The following is a 23,539-nucleotide window of genomic DNA, read 5'->3' as shown; positions in this document are numbered from 1 at the left end:
GCAACCTAATGTATGTTGATGGAAGAGTACTGTGAGCAACAATAATTGTGATGTTAGAAGCAGCCAAAAGCAGGCATTGGAGGAGCCTTATTTTTATTCGCATGATATACTTATGATCTTCTGTCCTTAGCATTAACTGAAGCGTAAGTTAGAGTGGGCGAAACATGGCGCATGTGGTGGCAGTGATGGTGCAATACGTTGGTTACTTTCTGAGAACCATTTGGGGTCTGCAAGAGCGGCGTTTTGCCTCTACCTTCGACACTGTGAGCTCCGCTGCCATATCCGTAAGCATCTCATTCATGCTCTGCCTCTTCTCCATCAGTTATTCACGACCACCAGGTGCTATGGCCTTTGCCTCTTTCTAATCTCCTTTTCCCATTGTCAATTATTATAATTCCCTCCTTCCCTTTTCAACTAGTTTAATCAAATTTGGATCTGCTTTATTGCTTCCTTTTTTCCCCCCTTTTTCAAGTGCCAGCACTGGTTTGTTTAGGGAAATACGTCCCTGAAATTTAAAGAGATCTTAATTTGGACGAATAAATATTACTTCGGTCATAGATATCGTGATATTGACTCGTCATTTTTTTTATTCCATCATTATTTTCAAAGGGTTAAATTCATCAACGGCTTGAATACTGGGGACTGAAATGGATTGCAATAATTAAGTAATGAAAGGAAAAGGAGTGTAATGCATGACGACAAAGAAATTTGATGTGCTCGTTGCGACATTCACGTTGCCAATTCATCACAAGGTGCTTGAGTATACCATGAGATAAAACATTCAGCAACCATTTCGCTTTAATCCATCAGCACACTTGCTTGGACGGTAGGACCATCTAAATTTGCATTCAACTTCTCCATGTTTATTTTATCAGGTTTCAAAAATAACGGAATACATGAAAGAGCCAAAATTGAAGTACCGAATCGAACATAAGTAGAATTTGAGATGTTCATGGACCATTTTCCAGAGCATCAAATTTGAACGCAGCAAGCAGAAAAACGATGCAAAATCCTTTTAAAAGTCGCGCTATACCTTTTCGAGTCATGTCTTCCACTGAAACACCATGTCACATTCTCGTTGGTTTTAGAGAATCATTCAAGGGTTGCGTCATGGTATTAGGAAGAATGGAAGGTGACTATATGATTATATCCCTTGCGTCAAGGGTTTTAATTGCATCCCTCTGCATCGATACAGAAATAGTATCAACTCCAACTACAACTACACCTTAATTCGTCAATGGATAACAAATCAAAGAAAACCAATCCCTTTGTAAAGAATAGAAGCAGACTTGCAGGAAACGATAATTTCCTTGCAGCTGGCTTTATTTCTGCAGTCGATGTTACCACAAACATGTTGTGATTGCAACAAACAAGAAAGGAAGGTCCCTTTAGGCCCGCAGGTAGTCATTCTTTTCTAAGTACGCTATCACTGTTTCTGCCATGTCACTCGGAGAAGCACAGTCAGTTCCTTCTGTTTGTAACACTATCTGCAACATCAAGCACGCATGCATTCAGTTTTTAGAAAGAGGAAGGGGAGAGGGACAAGCAAGATGGAGAACAGAAAAGAAAGAAAGAAAGAAGACTTGTAATTCAAGGACAGACGAACTTAAAGAAGTTTAAAGGGAAAACACAAGAGGATAAATGGATAAATTTATCTGGTAATAAGTCAGGGCCCTGGTGCCTTGCATTTTAGATCAGACCGCCCCGAAGAGAAGGAAAAGAAATTACAGAATGAAATCACTGCTAAAGCCAGAAATCATCAGTATTCTCCTGTCAAAATTAAAACCCGAGCAAAGAGAACAGAACCTTTGAATTGTAAGTATGCGTAGCATCCAAGCTGACACGCTCACACTTCTCCAAATACACATCTCAATGACCCCAAGTAAAGAGAATATAATCTTTGAATTTTAGGTCACTATATCTATTCATTATTTCTCTCTAACAAAACTGAAATATGCACATTGTAGCCAATACACACCTCACAACTAGATGGTGGTTCATATGGATCATGTATCCCTGTAAAACCTGCAATACCAAAGTAAATTCAATCCCATGATGAGAACTGATACGCCAGAAAGTCATTAAGAAGAAAAATGCAGAAGGGTACTTAACACCAAGATACCTGTGATCTTTCCAGCTCGGGCAAGCTTGTAGAGTCCCTTCGGGTCCCTTGATTCACATATGTGCAATGGCACGTCTAAAAAAACCTAGAGCACAAGAGCATTGTCAGTAGAAGTATGAATAACCTCTTCTATTATTCAATAATCTTACTTTTCCCCTATTATTATTAGATGTAAAACTACTTACATTTATTATTTTATTGACCATCAAAACAAAAGGCATATACCTCAATAAAATCTCCCTTGGAAAGTAGTGCTCGGCAGGCATCCCTATCTTTCCGGTAAGGTGTTATTAAACTCGTAATGCAAATAAGACCAGCATCTGCAAAGAGTTTTGCTACCTCACCTGAAAGTTATTAAATAAAAAGCTTGAAAAATTAAAAAATAAAATTGAATACTTTTGAGGCCAAGTGCAAAATACATCTAGATACATTTATACAGTATCTGACCAATCCTTCGTATGTTTTCTGAACGATCTTCAGCTCTAAAACTAAGATCCTTGTTGAGACCATGCCGAACATTATCACCATCAAGGATGTAAGCCAGTTTTCCTCTGGATTGCAGGATTTCACTCAAAGCACATGCTAGAGTGCTTTTCCCTAAAATCAATGATAGATGAATTAAAGAGAAAATAATGGTTTATAAAAGAACGAAAGTTAAAGAAACATGTCAAAAAAGGTATCATTAAACAAAATTACATGCCCTGCCAATTCATGTACATTATATATGTATCCTGAAATCTGAAGAAAAGAAAGATGCATGTATTCATTTTCTTAACGCACCATCTGTATATATTCTACAGCACACAACTAATACTGATAGTATATGGAAGAACTGCTACAGCAAAAGTCATGCTGTAATAACTTTTCATTTCTTAAAATTATGCCATGAAACAATTTTAAACATCTTTAGATTTTAATTTTCTCACGAGTCGAGACAGAAAAATACTGATAGTTGCTCAGAGATCATGAGGCTGTTGATAGTCATTCATAAAAAATTAACCTGAAAACAACAGTAAGCTTGGTCTGACAATAATAAACTTGATATTATACTTTAGTATTGTAATTGAAAGTTGAAACATTGCAAACACAAAATTCGCTTGGACTGTTAAGCTCAACCACAATTACCACATACTAAAGTTGAACCTGAACAGAAACATAGGCTCTTGGTTGGAACATTGACAAGCAGAAATTAGAAATTTGGAAAATAGTAGCTAAAGCAGTAAATTTTGTGAATGATATATGCTCAACCCATGAAAGATAGAACCGATTACTGAAGGAAAAATAATTTAAGTTTGCATCACTTCCTTTGCTGGGTCTATAAATTGTCTTGACCATTTACGTGCTTTCCCCTGGGTCCATATGCATATGCCATCTTCAGATAAAACAATAATTTGAACGTCGGTACTCTATTCAGCAACAATATTAACATTTACTTGGACAGTTGAGGGCAATTAGTGTGTTTCATCATCCTTTTTTATCAGGCAAAAAATATGGTAACTAGGATACAAGATTCCACATCATTTTACTAATTAACTGTTTAAAAGATATTCAAATAATCCCTGTTTCTTCCCACGCGTGAATGTAAGACAGTAGACAACATGTGAAAATCATGGAAACACCATGAAAACAAAATGAATTAAACTAGCTTTTAAATCTTGAGGAATATGAAATTGGAAAAAAAAATGAACCACAAGTTATTTCTTGTACGCAAAGTGTGCCTTTAAATCCACTTAATCTCAATGGACTTGAGCATGCACTCTGAATCTCAATTTGTTTCTAATTGATGTAGCATTTGATGAGTGGATGTTTTCATTTATCAAACATTAGGAAACCTACTAATATGACAGATATGGATTTTGAAGAATGTGAAAAAGTTATCCCCATGTTACTTATCTATGACTTATATACAGGAGAAGCCCTTTTAATTTCCTTATATATATAAATTATATATTTTACCCAAACATCATTTAAATACAGTCTCAAGTTCAGGAAACTAAGATCACCACCAACTCAACTAAATTTCACAAACCTGATCCACTAAGACCAGTTAACCAAATGACACAGCCCTTTTGCTGAAGTAACTTTTGCCTATCAAGTTTCTGAACTGGAGTTTCATGCCACAAAATATTTGTCGATTTCCCCACATTTGACATCTGGCCGAGATTACTACCTGTATACATAACAAATTGTAGAAATTAGAGCCCTAACATATGATCATGTATTCGATCGCTGTAATAGAGAAATCAAGGGCGAGTAAGCAGCGTTTATCAAAAGCTTAGACACAAGTCTACTGAAGTCCACGAGAATTTCAGTATCGCTTTAAAAGAGGGGAAAATCAGAGACAAAGTCTTCTTTATATAACTAAAAGAAGACTCAGATCATTTGAGCGTAACAAGTCGAGCGAGAAAAGGAAAAACAAAAAAATACGAATAGAAACAAAATTCCAGATAACACTTACTGCTGCCTTTATTTATTTTGCTTATTTGAGCTCGCTAGCTTTTTCCTGCCCTTTATTCTCGAGTTTCACCTTGCATTAGATCTTCCGGATTTGTTTATCGATAATCGGAACAACATTACGCGAAAGCCACGATGTTTTATTATTATTATTATTTTATTTCCTAGGAACCGCTCAAGACTCGATACTCATTGCCATCTTTTAGCATATACCAGGATAGGGAGATTCTGAGCTGACCATTTAGCAGAACATAGAATTTTGTCATTGCTGTACAGTCTTTGGAATCATTTTTCATCATTCAAGTGTTGAACTGATAATCACTTTGTAAGGCAACTGATGGCATTCTTGCCTGTTTTTCAACGATAAATAAAGTCCACGGTTGTGATTAACCTCATGCAACATCGGCTGTTATATTTATAACAAATCTGGTTGAAATTTTATAACTCGAAATTGCTAGCTAGATATCTTCCGGAAGAGGGGAAGAACAACAAAGAGCAAGAAAAACATAGCGGAAAAGGCAGGCATCCAGATCTAAAAGAAATTCAACTTCAGAAAAAAAATAATCTGAAAGTTAGTACCGGAATATTCAGTACAATCATCAACTAAAGATGCGCCAGAGTCATCCTCCGCTTTAATCGGCTTGAAAAAGTTTGACCTCACGCTGTTACCATACAGGCTCAAACTTTTACGACTGCGGTCTAATCCAATCACATTGCTTTCGACAAGCTTCATAAATCGTAACATCTCAGCCGTAGACGGCGGAGACATCGCACACTGTCTACAATCGGCATTCTGTATAAATCCAAAACAACACCGTGATCGGAATGCTAGAATGGCGCTCATCTTCGCCAACGAAGATAAGTCCACTGTAATATCACGATTCTGCCAGAACATAGAAGAAAGGAGAGAATCTGAGGAGAAGACCGAGTGAAGGCGGTGTAACCGTTTTCAGTTTCAGATAAGAAACGCTCATGTCTGTATGCGATGTCTTCAAAATTGGACACTCAGGTGACGCTGTGCATATTTACAAGTGACATAAGTTATACCAGGATCAAAATCAAGAAAATATTATATTTATTTTGATAATATTTCATTAAAATATTAATAATTTAATAAATATAATAATTCAAATATTATTATTTACAAATCTCTACACATAATTTACAAGTTAATTTTTGATATTTACAATTTCTTCATTGTAATTAAGAGAAGTTAATTGGTATTAATTTTCTTACACGGCGATGAATCCAAAAACAAGTACATGGAGGGAAAAATTGAAAACTACTTAAAATATGGGCGCTTGACACTAATTTTAACAATTAAAATTAAAAAAAAAATTGAAGGGGTAGTGAAATTGGGGGGATGACTCCCTTGGCCCCCCTTACATTCATCCATGTTCTTACATTGTACTTATTTATAATTTTGGATCCTTTCTATAATTATTTGTTTTTTTATGATTTTCTGATTAATTAATGATTAAAATTAATTTTTTATTACAATTGGACAACATGGTATTATTTTCAAATATTGAATAGAAACATTACACTAAAAATAATTTTAAGATCTTAGAAGTTACTAGAACTATAGTTTAAGAATGAATTTATCCATTAACTCTAATTTTTAAATAAGTCTAAATTGTGATTCTCTCAAATTATTACTCCTTGCAGTCCTAAATATAGGAATAGCATAACTGATTTACAAAGATAAAAAAATAATTAAATTAGCTATTTGCAAAACATATGGGCGTTGGTTTCTATAAAATGCCTTACTTAATGGTTTACATTGGAAATTACTCTTTTTTGGCCAAAAAAAAATAGAAATTACTCTTAAATTTGGGAACCTCTGCAAACATGTGCAGTCAATAAAAATAGCTTGGAAAAAAAAATACTCCATTCATCCCAATTTATAAAATATTTTTTTTGGTGATTCGTTGTCTCAAAATTTAAAGCTCTTTAATAAAAAATAAAATTTTATTAATTATATTTGTTTTAATATTATCATTCTCTTCTTATTATATTTTCTCTCTCTTTAATGTTCCACAAATAACATTATATTATGAGAAGGACATTTTTTAAAATTTATGTATGTGTTTTTTTTAAAAAAATAGATTGTAAATTTATTTAATAAAATTTATTCATATGCGTAATTTTGTCAATAAAATATCTTATAATCTAATAGAGGAAATATAAATTTTAGGGGCAAATGAAATTAATATCTTGCATTTATAAATTAAAATTAAAATTAAAGCAAATTCATCACTCCTGCATACAATGGCAGAGAGAGTATGAGAAAGTTATTAAAAATTTTATTTAAAAATAGTACTCCCTCCATCATATATGTTATGAGATATTTTTAAATAAAATTTTATATGCTAATAATTTTCATTAAACATACTTAATAACTTTTTTTAAAAATAAAAATATAAATTTTTAAAAATACTTTAATTAATATTAAATAGAGAAAGAAAAAAATAATATTTAAATAAAATTATTTAATAAAAATTTAATTTTTTAAAAATATTTTATATTTTAAAATGATAATTTTTTTTAAGTGTACGAAAGAAGTATACTTTTCCCTATTTGTAAAGGAATAGACATTCGATTAGACCCACTGGAAGCCTGGAAAACGACCGTTAAGTCAGGTCACTATGGATCTATAATGCGATCCTCGTTCATCGCAATCACTCCCACTGAGTTTGTTTTGACTTGACGTTCTTTGGATTTCCATTCCATTGGCAGTTAGAGTACACGCGAAACACTGCACGTTATGTCTTCATCTCGCAGTGGAAAACACGTGAGGGATTGCCTTTTTCAATTTATCCTTTTTTAATGAAATTGCTATCGTTTATTTACAATAATTAGATTAATTAATTGAAATATATGCAACCAAGTTGATTTGTATTCGGAATTGTCCTCGATTTAATGCGCGAGACAACTCATAATTTGTCTGATATTGCACGGAAAGATTTGCAAGATCTGCACAAAATCTACACTGATCTCCTAATGGAAAACACGTCGTACATCTGTAAGGTTGTTGCCTTGTGCTTTAATCTTTTCTGAATTTGCTGTCGTTTTATTTATAATCATTAAATTAATTAAGATGATTTAGATAAGAAAACAAATGCAATCAAGATAATTTATTTGGAATTTTTTATATCTTCCCTCACTAATCACTATGAAGTTTGGACTCTTCCCCAAGAGGACCTACACATTAAGCCCGTGCATGGCATTTTGTCCCGGGGCTAATTCCTATATTGTTAGTGCTAAAACTTAATGATATGTTTATATATATATATATGAATTTGAATTTAAGTAAAATCTTTTATTTGAACAATTAAAAAAATCATAGATTTGAATCACAATTTTATCTTAATTCCTTTTCTAATTTGAAATATTTTCAAAACTCATATTATTTTAAATCTGTCGGTCTCGCTCCCCTTTTGTGAATGGTTCTTATCTCTTGTTCTCAGTCAATTATTTTTAAAAGAATTTCAATTACATAGATTTTAAACGTGATATTTTAAATTTAAAATTCAAATCAAAATTCATTAATTCAAACACTATTTGAAATTTTTTTAAGGGTGAAAAAAGCAAATCTATAACATTCTCTTATGAAGAAAAAATTAATTTTTTAATTCTTTAACTTTTAATTCATTTGTAATTCAATTTTTCAACTATGACTCATTGCAACTCAATTTCTCAACTATAACTCATTGTAACTCAATCCCTCAACTTTGGTTCACTTATAATTCGATACTTATTTTTTAATTTTTTTTAAAAAAATTTCTTATCAAATAAGAGGGATAAGAAAATGCTCATATATTATTTTAAAATACCCTCCTCCTGCTCATTAATGTGAGATATAAGCTAACATGAAAAAAAATTAACAAAAGCTCAGGCACTAATTTGTAAGTGATTCAAAAGTTGAGGAATTGAGTCATAGGTGAGTCATAGTTGAGAGATTGAGTCACAGTGAGTCATAGTTGAGGGACTGAGTTACAAGTGAATTAAAAGTTAGAGAACTAAAAGATTAATTTTCTCACCAATTTATAAATTATATTTAACTAATTCAGACAGAGTAAGAAAATCAGTGGACATGAGTTCTTCAAGTTGAAGTTCATTACCTCAATTTTCTCGAAGTGCATAAAATAAATGTATCTTGAGAAAATGCTTTGAAGAGCATAAAAGGAAATTATTTGCTTCCATGTTCGTTTTATTGTCCTTGGACTCGATCTCCCCTTTCTGCTACATCGGGGCTGTGGTTGTTGGGCTTTGGCCCCTTGATCTGATGCTTATGGGCTTCCGAGCTCCTTATCTCACAGATTTATCCTGTCCAACTTTTTGAGCTCGGCCCAGTTTAATCTTGGTGCCAACAAGTTTTGTATTTAATGTTGTGCTACCTCGGCTAATATATAATATATATGTCACATTTTAAAAGAAATGTGGATTCCCAAAAAACATGAACTGAATTTTTAAAAATTTAAAAATATGTCTGGTTCACACTAATATACAAAAAGTTTATCATTAAAAATTTAAAAATTTATAAAAAAATTTATCATTTATATACAACGGTAAATTATTGACAAATATAATAAATCATTCATGATGTAAAACATAATAAATATTAAACTGTTTGTTTGGATTGTTTTTATAACATAGGCTATGTCTACAAACGCTCTAAAAAATTTATAATCTTTTTTATAAGTCATTTTATATCACATGTGAAGATTATGTATTTAATAAAAGTAAATTGATAATTTTTATTTATTTTTTAAACAATGTCAATAATTTAATTATTTTTCATTGATTCAGTGATGTAATTAGAAGTAATTTATATATAGAATTGGATGGAGTACATATCAAAAATAAGTTTTCATGAAATATACGCTATATTGGATGTTATATTATATTCCCCTGAATCTTAATATAAACGAAGTCTAAAAGTTTTTTGGTCTTTAATTATAAGAAAAAGTTAGAGTAATTAATATTTATATTCCTAATCTATCACTTGCTTATTCATCAATGCTTGAATTCCTAAACAAAAATTTATTATGATTATTAATTGCAAGTAAGTGTACAATTAGAAAGTTGTATTTTTTTTAACAATTTTAAAGATATCACTACCATTTCTTAATAAGTGTAAACCTAGTTAATTTTGCCTTATATTAAAAATTAAGAAAATATATTTGATATAACACGATTCTTTTGTCACCATCCATTTTCAATGGCCTCTTGACACCCAACCAAAGTTTGGGTGACCCAAGCCTCATGTGAAGCATGTTCATAATTCTACTTGCTTTTCAAGGAATATGATGCATTTCAATTTCTCCATTCTGTGAATCACGTGTCAAGCGTCCATAGAAAACAAATTGTGGACATCTGATGCATGATTAATGATTGATTCTGCATCCTTGGTGTTCAACAAAATTGAAAGTGACATTGATCAAAAGTAAACACATGTTAAGTGTTTGTGGCTATTTTAATTAAAGAAAACATTCGCTTCAGCCACTCCACCAATTGACAAATACCCCATCAATTTTATTTATAAGATATTTTTTAAAAATAATTTTTGATCTAATAAATATAATATTTTATAATAATTAAATCACTTTTTTAAAATGTTATCTCTTCTTAATTAACATAAAAATATTTAATATAGTCATATTATTATTTAAAGTTAAAGATAAAAATGAAGGTACCTCTCACTTTTTTATAATATTAAAAAAACTAAAATTTTTTAAAATACATAAAACGGTTAAAAATATCTTATAATAAGGATTGAAGGGAGTATTTTAGAAGTAATTTCATAGCATTTAATACCCCAAAAGTTTATTGTCATGAAGCATTGTTGGCGAAATGAGATCGCAGGCCTTTTTATTGATATATTATAAAAAATTAAAAAAATTACTCAAATGCTACACCATGAAGAGTATTTACTAAAATGTTATACTAAAAATTGTTCCGACCAAAAATGATTTTATAGTTGTGAAAAAATCGTTTACACTGAGAACAATTTTTTAGTCAAAAATTATTTTTTATTTAATAAAAAGTGAAATCGTTCAAGTCAAGAACAATTTCAACTTTTTTTTATTGACATAACATAATATTCACTATTAATTATGGTAATATCTTACTTTCCCTCATCATTATCATCACCTTTTTTTTACTTTTTCCAAACTTACTCATTTCAAGTTTTATTACATGCCACCTTCATCATCATTCATTTTCAACTCAGCCACTTCTACTCATTTTGAATCGGAGCCTTTACTTGATGATCCCATATTATTTTGGACTAAATATAACACTTCTACTTTTTTACATGGTGGAACATCAAATAAAGCATACGTCACCCATCAACGATCGATTTCTTTAATTGAATCACCTTAGTTTGATTTAAATATGCTGATTACACAAATAAATGAAACATTTGAATTTCAAGAAAATGAAAAGAAACAACAACAATAACAGTCACAACATATGAGAAGGAGAACGATGTGGTGTCGAAAGTCATTATTTGTAAGATAAATTAATTTTTACTTTTTATTCATATAGCTTTATCATTTATTATTAATTTATTTAAATTAAAATTATCAATCATTTTTAGGCTTTATGAGAATTAATAATAAATGATTAAGTTATATGAATGAAAAGTGAAAATTAATTTATAAAACAAATAGTGACTTCTGACACTATATCTTGTCCTCCTTCTCATATGTTGTGACTGTTATTGTTGTTGTTTCTTTTCATCTTCTTAAAATTCAAGTGTTTCATTTATTTGTGTAATGAGCATGTTTAAATCAAATAAAGATGATTCAAATAAAAAAATTAACCGTCGAGGGGTGACGTATGTTTCATTTGATGATCCACCTTGTAAGAAAGTAGAAGTGCTATATTTAGTCCAAAATAATACGGGATCATCAAATAAAGACATAAATGATTCAAAATGAGTAGGAGTAGGTGAGTTGAAAATGGATGATAATGAAGGTGACATGCAACAAGATTTGAATTAAATAAGTTTGGGAGAGGTGAAAAGGGGCAATTATAATGATGGAAAAAAGTAAGATATTATCACGACAGTGAATATTATATCATGTCAATAAAAAAAAATTAAAATCATTCTTAATTTGAACAATTTCACTTTTTATTGAATAAAAAATAATTCATAACTAGAATATTGTTCTCAGTGTGAACCATATCTTCACAATTATAAAATTGTTATTGATTTGAATGATTTCTAGTGTAGTATTTTAGTAAATATCTTTTAAGGTGTAGTATTTAGATAATTTTTTTTACTATTTATAATGTATTGGCCAAAAAAAAACTGAGATCGCATCCCACCTTCGACGCGCATTGATGATATCCCAAAGCTTCTGCTGCCTGTGAATAAGTCCGTAACTACTTTGCAAGAAGCAGGGGATCCATATTCGTTACCAGCTCAGATCAGAGCCCACGTGAGGTTATCAGGATTAAAGGAAACCGGCTTTTTTCAATTTTTAATTGAGGAAAAAAACAAAGAAAAAGTCATTGCAGTTAAAGTCAACTACTCAAACACTCCATTCAAGTCTCACTCTTGCTACAGATATTGCTGTCACTCTTCCTCAACTATCAGTGGCTGAAGCTGTGGAATGAAGATGCTGCTGTCATGACTTGTAACTGTAAATTTTATATTCTTATATTCAACAAATTCTTCACCGCTGGAGGCTGAAGCCCTCATTCTATTAGTAGCGTCATCCATGAACATGGAAATCAAAAAACATCACGAAAGATTCAGTGTTGGAAATTGAAAGCAAAGAATTATAAATTGACCCAGAAGAGGTGGCTTTTTTAATTGAAATATTTTGTGGAAAAATAGAAAACGACCAATCAGAAGAAGAGTTCTTCCGAAGGATAACATTAATGAGCAGCATCACTTCAATTTCTCTATGTACAGCTTCATCATCTGAGTTTGCTCTGTGCATTCCAACTCAATTCGACGCAGAAGTTGATACACGAAACGCATTCTTAAGTCCATTTATCAGCTTCTGGCGAAATGTCTTGGCCACTTTCGGAGCTCCATTGAACTCTTCAGGATTCTCCGTTCTGCTATCAAACCGAAAGCTCGACGATGAAATAGATCCTCTTTGTCCTCTTTCTACTTTATTTCCATTATCGCTCGGCACGTAATGGAAACTCTTTGGCCGTTCCGAGTCCAACAACTTGCTCCGCCTCCCCTGCTCGGCTTGAGAGCTCTCGAGCAAGAGCTTCTTCATTCCTCGAAGCTCCTTCTCAAGGCTCTGAATACGAGAGCTAGTGGACTCCATCGCCGCCCGGAGGTGAGCAGAGTGGTGAATGACGGCTTCGTGGTGGAGATGCTCGCCAAGCGTGGTGGAGTTCCGGTCTAGTTCGGAACGATGGTGTCGGTACGTCGTGGCGGCGGCGGCGTCGCTGTGGTGGTCAAAAACTGCGGCGGCAGAGACGATGGAGTTGCGAGTGTTGAGCTGCTCAACTAGCATGGCTCGGATTATGAATCTCAAAGGCATCCTTGGGTTTTGAACGCAATCAACTAGCGTCTTAGGTGAGAGCCTCGTGCAGTCTATGCAATTGCAGATCTCAGCCTTTTGTTCTTCTGCTAGTTTCCCAAAGTTGTTTTCCTTCAGCAACACAAAAAATAAAAAACAGATTGTGAATACCCTACTCTAATTTTAAAACTTTTTAAAATCTTTCATTTGACTTTGGTACGCAGATACCGACATGATCAGTCTCTCTTCATTTTTTTTCCTTCATTTTCCTCCACCTTCCCCATTCTCATCATTCAAATTTTTTTATTAAATAATTTTTTTAAATAATAAAATTAATAAATGATAAAGATAAAAAAATGAAAAAAAATGAAGAAAAAGGAAGTGAAGACCCCACTTCCCATACGGTTACTATGTCACCATAAAAGTGGGGTCGATCTCATCATATTCTATTTTAAGTTTAAATAAAAGAGAAATTATCATGCATTTTTTTTGTTTTTATTTATAAACAAAATTATAAATTTTAAAAATATTTTCACATTTTTTAAATTTTTTTTCATAAAATTAATGTTTATTTTTACTAGATAAATTTATTTTATTAATTATAGGAATAATTTAATTCAATTTTTTTAACTTCATTTATATCTAATCAATTTTTTAAATTATAATTTAATTTTTTTATATTTAAAAACGAAGGAAGTACTATATTTTGTTGTTATCTATAAATATATATATATATATATATATTTATTTATTTATTTGAATTAAGAGCGACATTTCGTCCAAATCAACCTAATTTATGGACTAAAACTTAATAACGAGAATCTAATTCAAGGTAAACAAAAATAACAATATAATAAGAACCAAATTAATAGTTTAACTACGAAAAGTTGATCATAAATCGTAAGCAATTCTAGATATTAAGTTAAAAATCACATACACTTAGGTATTTAATTTGAAACCCAATAAATTAATGAAACCACCTTAAATAAAAATTCTTGGGTTTTTATTATACTTTCAATGAATAATACAACGTGCAAAAATATAAACAGTATATGAATAAGTTACCAAAGCTTTTATTTGACTTCGTTGAAATTATACAAGCATCCTATCTATTCTAAAAATATATAAAATTTTACTCATAATAAATATTTATGTTATATTTGAATGTGATTTTATTTTCCATGAAAAGATTATCTGTTTAATTAAGTTTGTGTATATACTCATTTTAGTCAATTAGTACTTCCACTTGATACCTCAAAGTTTACGCCAAAAAACAAAAGACAATTTTCATTTAAAAAAGAATTTATCTGTATTTTTAAAAAAAATTATCCAATTTTTTTTGTTATCAATTATATAAAAAATTATATGATTTATTCAAAATTTAAGCATCTACCAATCTTTTTCATAAAAGATATTAATAATTTCAATATCATAACGACAATTGAAAAAGTATAGTAAATTAGGTGGAGCAAGCTTATTTAAGTTAATCTAAATATTTAAATTATTAAATATTATTTTAAATTATTTTTTAATTAATTTCAATTTTTATATTAAAAATTAATAGTTTAAACTTTTATCCAATGTTTATTTTATTTTGTTAATAATAAAATATAATTTAGATGTTCGGAGGAAGCCAATTTGAATTTAAGTTAGGCCACGATCTGAATCAGCCCAAAATAAATAAAAAATTTAAAATTTTAAGTTTAATATTAAAATTTTTTCATTTTATTCAGGCTATGTGAGATTTGATTTAAATTATTGACTTTATTTATGCATCCATTATATATATTTAAAAAACATCGGGAACAAAAAAAAACAAAGACCCAGTAATAGTTCAAAATAGGGAGGGAATGACACACCAGCACTGGTGACGTGGCGTACCTTGAGGTAAAGATCGACGAGCCGATAGAGGATGTCTTGGTTTCTGAATCGTCGGCACATGGACTCGGCGACCACCAGAAAATCTTGAGGGTGCATCGCGACGACGTCGTCTAAACAAGTGATATCTTCGATATGTCCACCCTCCGCTAAAATAAGTGCTTCAACACATCTACTAACAAGAAACGCCGACGTTTCGGCCTCCGGCAGTAGAGGCAAGCACGAACGCAGCACCATAGACGCGTACTCTTGATTAATGGCAATCACCCCCCTGAAATACGCTTCCGTCACCTGACCCAAATTCTCTTCGTCGTCTATGCCTCTGGCTTCCGTCATGCCCAGCAATTCCGTCGCTGTCCTGAGGGCTGCGACATTGGACGGCGTTATCTGAACTTCGGAGCCGTAACAGAAATCGGCTATGGAGGTGAAGGTCTCCGCCGTTATGCTAAACGGTGGAGAGAGAGTGAAGTCGGAGACAACTTCCGTTAAATGTCGTTTCAGGTATGAGCTTCGTGATGTAAGACGCTCCTGAAAAACCAGAAAGCGCAATTAGTGTTAGGGACATTAACAGCACAAAAGCGAAGCTCACATTTTTATGCACATTAAAGCAGTGCAGTGCGATGCCCCTCCGTGTTGTCTTTTATAAAAGCAAAGAACCTTGCAATGAAATTGTTCCCTGAAAGTGATTAACTTTACAATCAGATGCCTAATCGCTGTAGCTTCCACTAATTAAATCTCACTGGGGTTTCACATGTGGGGTTCTTCATTGTCTTCTTTCGTAAGAGAATATATATATAACGACAAATTTTGTTCTCGGCCAAGAGAGAGAATAAAGAAGATTGAGATTCCACAATCCATATTGTGCAAATTGTTCTTGCTTGAGAGATACTCATTGGAAAATAATCATATTAGGAACAAGAATGAAGCCCAATCTAAAATCTAAAGCACCCTCTCTGCCTTTGGGTTCACAAAAACAGCTAGTGAAGCTTGAATTTTTCTAAAAGTTGAATTTTTTTCCACTAGGGTAGGCACATTCAATGACTTGTTTTGCAGGCCATATCATTAACAAAGGAGATTGATCCCACATGCGGTAAAATAAAATGCTTCATGTCAAATCCTGTATTGCCAAAATTTGCAGCCAACTACAATCTCGGTGATCTAAGGCACAATCTGGCCACTCATCAATCCAATAAGAGAAAATTACAGTTCGTGCCACGAAGAAATAGTTTTTTAATTCAAGCACTAGAGAAAGGCAAGCTAGATTATGTTTCAACATTCATGGCAGGCAAAAGACAGCAGAAACAAAGAGCATTCTCTGATTAACCCAACCTAATCATACTCAACCAGTAAACGACAACTGTGGATCCGATCAACAGACCTTGTGCAGACGAAAACATGTTCCTTGTACTCGTATCAAGATGTCTGTTTCACGCCCGGTGGCGAGAGACCTATTATATGTTTGTGATGGAAAATATTATTAAACACCAAAAAGATGAGGGCAATTGATTTCATTATATCAATAATTGAAGACTGAATTAAAAAATTCCAAAAAAGAGGGGATTAAGAAAGAGGAAGAAGAGGAAATTACCAAGCCTCGACTCTGGAGTGAAGGGGCGTGTGAGGAGAGAGAAGGGAAGGAGAAACAGAGGGAGAGGAAGAAGACGAGAACTCGCATTCTTCCTCGTAGATGGTCTCAACGACACCTAAACTGCCCCAATTTCTGGTCTGCATTTCTTGCCTCTCTCTCTCTCTCTCTCTCTCTCTCTCTCTCTCTCTCTCTCTCTCTCTCTCTCTCACTCACAGAGGAATCACACAGTTCTCAAAGATTTTTGAATGCTTCAAGGGATGGCCATTAGGGTTTTGGAGGTGGGGCGAGAATTTGTTTGCAGGAGTCATAAATTGGGTTTGGGAAGGGCATTAATGACATGCATGTGAAGGCTCATAAATGCCCACCTTAATATTGTTTCCCCTCATATATATATATATATATATATTAAAAAAAATATTATGTAATGTTTGTTAGGAGTAGAGTGCTGTGATATTGAAGGGGCAAGATATTCGGATTGTGATCCAAATTATCTGGGTTTGGGTGATTCCGAATCATCGATTCTTTGCTTTATGTTAGAGAATAAGAAAGAAGCGACTAATCGTAGACCTATTGGCTTCCATTGACAATTCTGTTCCTCTTCTTCACTGGTGAAAATGAAAGCTATTAGTTTTGCACTCGGAGCGCTTCTCAACGGAAACAGACAGACACATGTGTCCATAAAGGAAGGGACGGTTTCTCTATCAACATTAACTACTGTATTCGGCAAAATTAAATTGAGTAAGTTACATTTTAAAAAAAAAAATCATTGCTATTATTTAGCTTTTATATACATGATTTTATAATATGATGACCATCATTGTCCAATACTACATGATAAAATTCATGAAAAAGACAATGTCTATAAATTATGAATTGTAACTCTGTAAGTATAACTAACCGACGTGTAACTTAACTAGAGATTACTTAACTTAATCATTGGTCTTGACTTTAAGCTTGTGTGTGCAATCATATTGAATGACGTGAGTTTTGTCGCCATTGTATCTAGATTTATTGGAATGCATGCAATATGAATTGCAGATTTCCGTTGGTGATTTAGTGCCAAAAACAAAATTAAGAATTGTGCGGATTATTCAAGCTCACAAGGTTTGGATCTCTTATTTAGTTTTAACTACTAAGTAGGTGTATATTGGATTCAACAAAATTAAACCGGGTAAAAGTCACTTTTAAAAAAATCACCGTAATTATTTAACTTTTATGTATTTTTTTGATATATGAGAATAATCATTATCGTATCAATCCACATAGAATAAAATTTATGAAAATGACATTATTTATAAATCATGTACTATAACTAAAGAGTGCGTGACTTAAATATTAGGAATTTTGTTAACAAAATTATTGATTTCGAATTTGAGTTTGTATATCTAATTGTATTAAATATTTGTTGGGAAAATTTTATCACTTTTGTAGTTCTTCTCAACTAGAGCTATACTTGTTAGAATGCGATGTGACTTCCATATATGGAGAGCAATTTAATACCAACAAGAAAGTTATGAATTGGACAACTCGCCTCAAGCTCACAAAGTCTGGACCTCATAATTTAATTATTCTATAAAATAGGTGTATATTTCAATTAAGGAAATTAAATTAAATCATGAACTAAATTTTGTGTAAAAGTATTTTTGTACACATCATGTTAGATGAAATAATAATATCATGACGTATTTGAATTAATAAGGATTTGGATACATAAAAATTCATGAATTTAAATTTATTTCAAATTCAAATCTATTTTAAATTATGATTCCTTTGTAATTTTAAATTCCATCAATACTCTATTTATTTGACATTTTTATCATTTCAAATATCTTGTTTTCTTTACATTTTCACTGTTGATACCTCTATGATTCTCGTATTTTTTTCCATGTCTTATCAATTAGAAATAGAAATAAACTTATCATTTTTAATTTTTTTTGTTTTGAATCTCGGTTCATCTATCTTATTCATTTAAAATTTTTTAAATTGCCTAAAAAAGGATTTTAAATATATGAGTTTTAAATGCGAGATTTTTGTTTGAGTAAAGGGACAAAAATATCTACCAAGTCCAAGTGGTCAGCTAAGAGCATCCAGTAGTCTAAAATAAAAAAAAAGACAAAAATATTCATAACATAACTATTAACTTACCCTAATGTCCACCAGTTTTTAATATTAAATGTTGATTATACTTGCCACATGTGTTAACATGAACTAAAAAGGGGGGTAAAAATATTCATAAAGTTGTCGATCAGGAGCATTAGTAGCATAAAGTTAAAAAAAGTGTATGAATACCCATAATGTTACTTTAGTAGGTGCAATAATGATCAATTTATTAAATCCCTTAAATGTTGATTGTTTAGTTAACACCTAAGAAGAAATTAACTATTTTTTCACTGACATGGATAAAAAATATTCTCAAGTAGAATTTTACATAGGTTGGTCAATTATTGTGTGAATATAATGTGAGAAAATATCATTTTGACTGAATAAAAAGTTAATTGCTTGCTTCTTTATAGCATTACCAGAAGCCAATTGAGGATTTTGAATTTTATCATGAATAAAATCGCTTTAGGTTATGTCAATATTTTTAAGGTAGGTAGCATATAAGGTGTATAAGGTGTGTGTAGTCATAGAGGCATTACGAGTAGAGAAACTTTTTTTATAAAGTGCTTGCATTCTTTGTAATGAACCACAGCCTCTTCATTCTCAATTTTCAATTGCATGCAACCTACCTCACTATGTTGAATCTCAACTTTTGCAGATAAAAAGAATGAGTAAAGAGGGAAAGAGGAAGGGGTTGAGATCAATGGTGGAGCTATGTGTATATGAGGAGGCAAATGCACCCCCTCACATGGAGAAAATTACATAAATTGTACGTAAAAATTACAATCTTATACCCTTAGTTTTATAATTTTGAACTCTCTAGACTTAATAAAAATTATTTAGGCTCAAAAAATTCTTAAATAAATAATATTTTAACTAATATTCCATAAATTTAAATCAAAAAGTTTTAAACTCATTAGACATATTATTAAAAAAAGGAGCAAGAGTTATTTATTTTATAATAAAATACACGAATAACAAATTAAAGTCATCCTTTTAGATAATAGTTTTCTTTTTTTTTAAATTAAACTTTATATTAACTTTCTCAGCATATTTTTTTGTCCAAACAAATCCTCAGTATATTTTTTCCAAATAACAATATGTATAACTTTACTTATGTTATTATATCTTTTGTCTAATGTAATTATTTTTAAAATTATTATAATATTTTTTTGAAATATTAATTTTAAATTGAATTGTCTCACATCCCCTGACTTTAAGTCTTGGTTTCGCCATTGGGTAGGATACCTGGTGATAAAAGAAATCATGTGGCGTGCATTTTGATATATTAGTTATTAATGCACTTACTAAAGTAATGTTATAGGTACTCTTACTTGTTTTCTTACTTTAGGTTACTAGATGCTTCTACCTAATGGCTTTGTTGATATTTTTATTCCCTTTTTTAGTCTACATCAGCATACATTGACATATAGCAATCACAGTTAGTATTTAACACCAAAAACTAATGGACATTAGGGTAAGTTAATGGTCTAATTACTTTTTTCACGTTAGGTTGCTGGATGCTTCTGGTCGACCACTTAGTTGGTATTTTTATCCCCTCTTCCCTTTTTTTCTTTTGGCCAAAAACACTATATATTAGAAAACATAATAAGTCTAACAGTACACTAATTAAGAACAAATGAAACAAAATAGAAACAACACAAAAAATAAACCAACAAAAGCAAAGAACAAGAGGTTCAAACACCATCCAAAGGAGAACATCCTAGAGCGTACAAAGTCACGGTCGAAAATAGTCAATTGTGGTGGGGCCTAAATAGTCCAATCCAAAAAGTACACCTCCTTCCATATTGTAAGAAAGACCTAGTTTGCAACAAGGTTAAACCTTTATAGGATTCACTTAAAGTTACAAGGACTTAGTGTTTGCCCATGATTCAAACAATAATCCATAATGGTAAAGCAATCTGGGCATGATGCAATGTAGCATAGTCTCATAGAAGAGCAATATTGTAGGCATTGATTCAAAGCTTCATCAACACTGTAAGAAAGGGAAATAGTGCACACACTCAAAGCAACACCCTTAGAACAGCTATTAAATGGCGATCAAACCATGAAACCATGACTAATATTATTAAAAGCTTAATAAAAAAACACCACCACATAAAATAAAAAAATTAAAACTCAACGGCCACAAAATTGATATCAACAAACTTGGGCCTCTCATTAGTTGCATCTTGTTCTCTACTATCCACATTTTGCACTTTTGTTGCATCGTTGCACCAGTTATTGGTAGCCCATGGTATAACTAATTCAATGGTAGCAAATTTCCAATCATAATTCAAAACCATATGATCTTTAACAAGCTTCAACACAACAAAATCCTCCATGAAAAAATAACCATTAACTTGATTGATTAATGGAACCATCCTTGCTAATTGAAACACAACAGAGAAAAAGATCTAAAGACAAAACATAACATCCATAATCTTATACAAGGCTATACCTACAAATAGCATTATGCAATTAGATTTAGGAGAGTTAACCATTTATAGAATTGAGGCACCTAAGGAGGTAAATTCACTTGTTGTTCTTCAACAATTTTGAAGACATTCCTCATCAGCTCCTTATACCTAAATCCCTTAAATTCACCAAGCCACTTCTCTGCCTTTGCTAGCTCAACCACATTTGATTCCTTATTACCCACTGCCAAATGCGCCTCAAAGCCATAACTCAAACCTCAACTTGTCCTACATCTATTATGTAAATTGTAATCAAAGTTCTTTTCATTCATCCTTTCTTAGTTTTGAAATCAAGACTCTTTGATTCATCTGTGTGATGAAGGGAGAAACCCTTGGCAATAAAGAAACGTGACCACTTTCTTACCCTGAATATGATTTTAAATTTTAAATTTAAATTTATTAATCCAAATGTTATCTCAAAGAATTGTAATAAAATTTACAATAAAAATGGGAACCAAAAATACAAAATTCCATGTGATATTAAATGTGAAATTTTCACTTGAATAAGATTATGTATGACAAATAAACGAGAACGGCACTTTCTATCCATAATAAATGGCAGTGTTCAAAACCTTGTGTTCGTCGAACTTGAATCCCCTAATATGGTGGACAAATAAGTTGGGCTATGGGAAATGCCCTCTTACCGCCAAGTGGATAGACCACACGTAATTATGGGCTGCTTAATTGAATTTGACAATTCAGATTTAATAGGTTTTAAATATATAAATTAGCCTATACCATTAAAATTTAACATGAACAGTGCAAAACTGAAATGAAGAGAAACTCAACGGAGTAAAACCATGATTGGGCTGATGATAGTGGTTATTAAAGGAAGACAAAAGCTTTCATTGAATCTTAGTACAAGGGAATCTTCTGATAGATTAGATCCATACGAGTTAGCATGGGACACGAGTGAAGCTACTTGCGGAATAGCAAGATACTGTTATGGTGGAAGAAATTCTGGGCATTCTCGAAGAATTACTCATTGAACGGGGAAGTCAGGGAACAATTTACTGTTTTGGCTGAAGTAATAAATATTATCTTGAAATGTGAGAAAGACACATCCTTGCGTACAAGTTATTTTGGACACAAGGATACAGGAACTTTTGACCGAGAGGTTGAATATCAAACTGAAAAAAGTGAAAACCAAGCGTCGACAAGCCAGGTATGGTCAAGTGTCACCCCAGCTTGATGTCTATTTAAGGAACCCATCAAGCCAATCCAATGCTCACATGGTCAAGTTGGGTCTGTCCCTAACACAAAAATAAATATAAAAAATATAATTACCATAATTTAAAATATTCATCATTTTAAAATTATATATATGAAACAATTATTCGTTAATTTTGAAAAATACTAAAACTAAAAAATAATTTCAAATTTAAATTTAAATTTAAATTTTTAAAAATTCCATGATAATTATAAAAAAAAATATTACATTAGGAATTTTAACCCCAAAAAAAAAAATTACACATGGCATGGTTGGGCTGGACTTCAATCACGGTACCCGACTCAATGCCCAACCTAACTTGCCCAAATGACTCAACTAATATATCTATGACTAGGGAGTCTTTGAAGTAGACTTTGACGATTTGTTTCACTCACACACGCTTTATGTTTTTATTTTTTATTTTTTTTTCAATGATGTGTAAACAAAATATAACATTTACATATCTAATCAATAAAAAAAGATATCAATATTCAGGAAATTATCTGACAATATGAACACAAACATGGGAATAGATCCTCTAAAATTGAGAATATGAGAATTTCATAAAAATTGTTTTTAAAAGAAAGGAGGAAAAGGTTTTATGTTCACAGCAAATAATAAAATGAGAAAATATTGATGAAAGAAAGAAAACGAGAAACTGTCTGAAATCGAGGAGTCTCAGTTTTAAAAGATTTGCTTCCCTCAAATCTTTCTCTTCAAGCTTCAGTCCAAAAAAATTTTCGTTCTTCAAAATATCTTCATAAGATTGTTCTATGGTTCACAATACTCCTTGCATGCTTAATATAATCAGGACCTATGAACAATTTTGTATAAATTCAGAAGCTTGCTTAACATTATTGTGAAACTTTCAAGTCAATTCTCCACATTTATTATTTTTATATTTTTAATTTATAAAATCATATCAATTTACTCATAAACTTATATTACAAGCAAACTCAATTAAACTAATGAGTTAACTTTTTGAGTTTATTATGTTATATTTTTAACTTATAAAATTATGTCAGCTTGTTTATAAATTTGGATTAAGTGCAAACTCAATTAAACTCGCTAAATTCATTAATTTTTGATCAACTTAAGCGAATTAGGTATATGTTGCATAGGACTTGGTTCATAAAAATGCTTGGACCCAGTTTAAACCAATATTAATAACAAAATACAACAAGAAAATATCAAAAATAAATTTCTCTAGTT

General features: G+C 31.6%; 2 protein-coding genes across 5 annotated transcripts; both read right to left on the bottom strand.

The window, feature by feature from the left end:
- Window positions 1-1,116: 1,116 nt before the first annotated feature.
- On the bottom strand, window positions 1,117-5,597 carry LOC129311169 (adenylyl-sulfate kinase 3). Of its 4 annotated transcripts, XR_008593248.1 has the most exons (8): window positions 5,156-5,596; window positions 4,152-4,292; window positions 2,552-2,719; window positions 2,348-2,466; window positions 2,123-2,207; window positions 1,979-2,025; window positions 1,290-1,487; window positions 1,117-1,181 (listed from the first exon to the last, which is right to left on the bottom strand). XR_008593248.1 is itself a non-coding variant. In XM_054953237.1 (7 exons), exons 1-7 carry the CDS (start codon window positions 5,469-5,471, stop codon window positions 1,744-1,746), a joined length of 903 nt encoding a protein of 300 aa, XP_054809212.1. In that variant the 5' UTR covers window positions 5,472-5,597; the 3' UTR covers window positions 1,117-1,743. The 4 variants fall into 4 exon arrangements, 3 of the variants coding, with proteins under 3 accessions (XP_054809212.1, XP_054809209.1, XP_054809211.1); XM_054953237.1 differs by having other exon boundaries at window positions 1,117-1,770; window positions 5,156-5,597; XM_054953234.1 differs by having other exon boundaries at window positions 1,117-1,487.
- A 6,773-nt stretch (window positions 5,598-12,370) lies between these two features.
- Window positions 12,371-16,686, bottom strand: LOC129311766 (BTB/POZ domain-containing protein At3g49900). Its single transcript, XM_054954218.1, has 4 exons — window positions 16,541-16,686; window positions 16,331-16,400; window positions 14,956-15,480; window positions 12,371-13,206 (listed from the first exon to the last, which is right to left on the bottom strand). The coding sequence occupies exons 1-4, from the start codon at window positions 16,681-16,683 to the stop codon at window positions 12,541-12,543; spliced, it is 1,404 nt and encodes a 467-aa protein (XP_054810193.1). The 5' UTR covers window positions 16,684-16,686; the 3' UTR covers window positions 12,371-12,540.
- Window positions 16,687-23,539: the final 6,853 nt, after the last annotated feature.

Source organism: Prosopis cineraria, unplaced genomic scaffold (assembly GCF_029017545.1).
Source record: "Prosopis cineraria cultivar Desert tree isolate PC_DT_omini unplaced genomic scaffold, ASM2901754v1 PC5, whole genome shotgun sequence".
In the NCBI taxonomy this organism is placed as follows: Eukaryota; Viridiplantae; Streptophyta; class Magnoliopsida; order Fabales; family Fabaceae; genus Prosopis; species Prosopis cineraria.
Note: the sequence above shows the minus strand (reverse complement) of the source record. Positions and strands in the feature narration are given on the sequence as shown.